The 1,517-nt window shown below is 36.0% G+C and overlaps 1 protein-coding gene across 6 annotated transcripts in view; it reads right to left on the reverse strand.

Annotated features, from left to right (window-relative positions):
• The window catches only part of LOC119582071 (vacuolar protein sorting-associated protein 13-like), a 48,363-nt gene that overhangs the window by 36,260 nt on the left and 10,586 nt on the right, over positions 1-1,517 (reverse strand). For all 6 annotated transcript variants that reach the window (XM_037930315.1, XM_037930316.1, XM_037930314.1 and 3 more), the window contains exons 18-19: positions 439-606; positions 41-175 (exon numbers count right to left, since the gene is read on the reverse strand). In XM_037930315.1, the coding sequence (XP_037786243.1) occupies positions 41-175; positions 439-606 (303 nt within the window). The remainder of the gene's footprint in view (positions 1-40; positions 176-438; positions 607-1,517) is intronic.

Below are 1,517 nucleotides of genomic sequence, written 5' to 3' on the forward strand. Positions count from 1 at the left end.
AAAGAAAATACTACTACTAATAATAACAACAATCACCCACCCTGAGTGTGAGAGCAAGACTGACACGTGAACACTCCTGATATGCCTCTTGCATCCTGGCCTGGGCGGCCGCTGCTGCTGCCACACTTGCTGAGGCTACAGCATCCTTGGCTGATTGGAAGGTGTTGATCCAACTCTGCAAAAAGGTTTTGTTTATGCTTTATGAGAGAAACTGCACCTGCTTGAATAAACTTATATCATATCTAATTTAACTTATGGATATTATTAAACTCAATAATAAATCATTAGGGAGACACCGTAAATACTACATATCACAGCATTAAACAAACAAGACATGATTTTTTATTTTAAAAAAAGTAACGTATAAAAATAAAAAAGGAGAATAACAATTTTCTTTCCTGTTTGGAGAGGAGAGACTGACAGACCTGTAAAACTCACCAACACATCCTTGATAAACTTGTTTAGGAACACAATCCTTGCACAGCCAAATGTTAGAGCTACACTTGTATTAACACGATTCATATCCAAATAATTGTGGCCTTCTGTCGCCTCTCCGTATACCTTCACATTGGCGTCCCAGGCTTCTGCATCCATGACCTCTACAATCTGTAATATCACAGGCAAACATTCAAAATCATAATCAACTAAGGAATAATTCAATCCCTGATGAAAAAACAGCATTCAGAACTTCAAGAAAACACTAACAAGATGCAGTTTTTATGTCCAACCCTTTGGCCAGGGTAGCTAACCTGTGGTGCATGTGCCAAATCTGGCACACTGGAAGATTAGAACTGATGCAAGTTGGGTATCAAGTCTAAACACTGAGATCCCAGCAAATTCAAAAGAGACTCAAAGGTCTCACTAAAGGTAAAGAATGTTTATCTGATTTTTAAGATATGTTTTTTTATAACAACCAATACTCTTATGAAAAAGAGCTAAATATGCCTATAAACACATTGCTACCAGACATTAATGAGGGGAAACAACAGTTATACAGCACATCTGGACTTGTGTGTGAAAAAAATGACACAATGTTAGCCAAAAGGTTAGCTATCCCTGTCCTAGAGCATAGGAATAACTATCATAGGTAACTCCAATCTGCTGTTGGTTTGGCCATAAAGATGAAGTATTATGCAATATCTCCACAACTTAAGTCACAGACAGTCCATCATTTTCTATAAAATTCCAAAAATTTACACAAGGATCACAAATGGATGCAAGTTATTTCATATAATCAAAACAACACTCCACTTCAAAATGGTATCATAGGATAGTGAATCTGATATCCTTTATCACACTATTAAATCCTAAAATACATACAGAAGTTACAACAGGAAATGCAGTGGATTATCTTGTGCAGACTATTTCTGAAATTAGCACACATGCATCTTCCTACATTAGTATTAATACAAAAAACATATAAGGGCAACATTGTAAAGGATGATGTTGCAGTGACTACACCAAGAAGCTAAATTATTAGACATACTTTAATAGCCAAATAAAAAGGAGGTTACTTT

The sequence above is a fragment of the Penaeus monodon genome, chromosome 15 (assembly GCF_015228065.2).
Source record: "Penaeus monodon isolate SGIC_2016 chromosome 15, NSTDA_Pmon_1, whole genome shotgun sequence".
NCBI classification, from domain to species: domain Eukaryota; kingdom Metazoa; phylum Arthropoda; class Malacostraca; order Decapoda; family Penaeidae; genus Penaeus; species Penaeus monodon.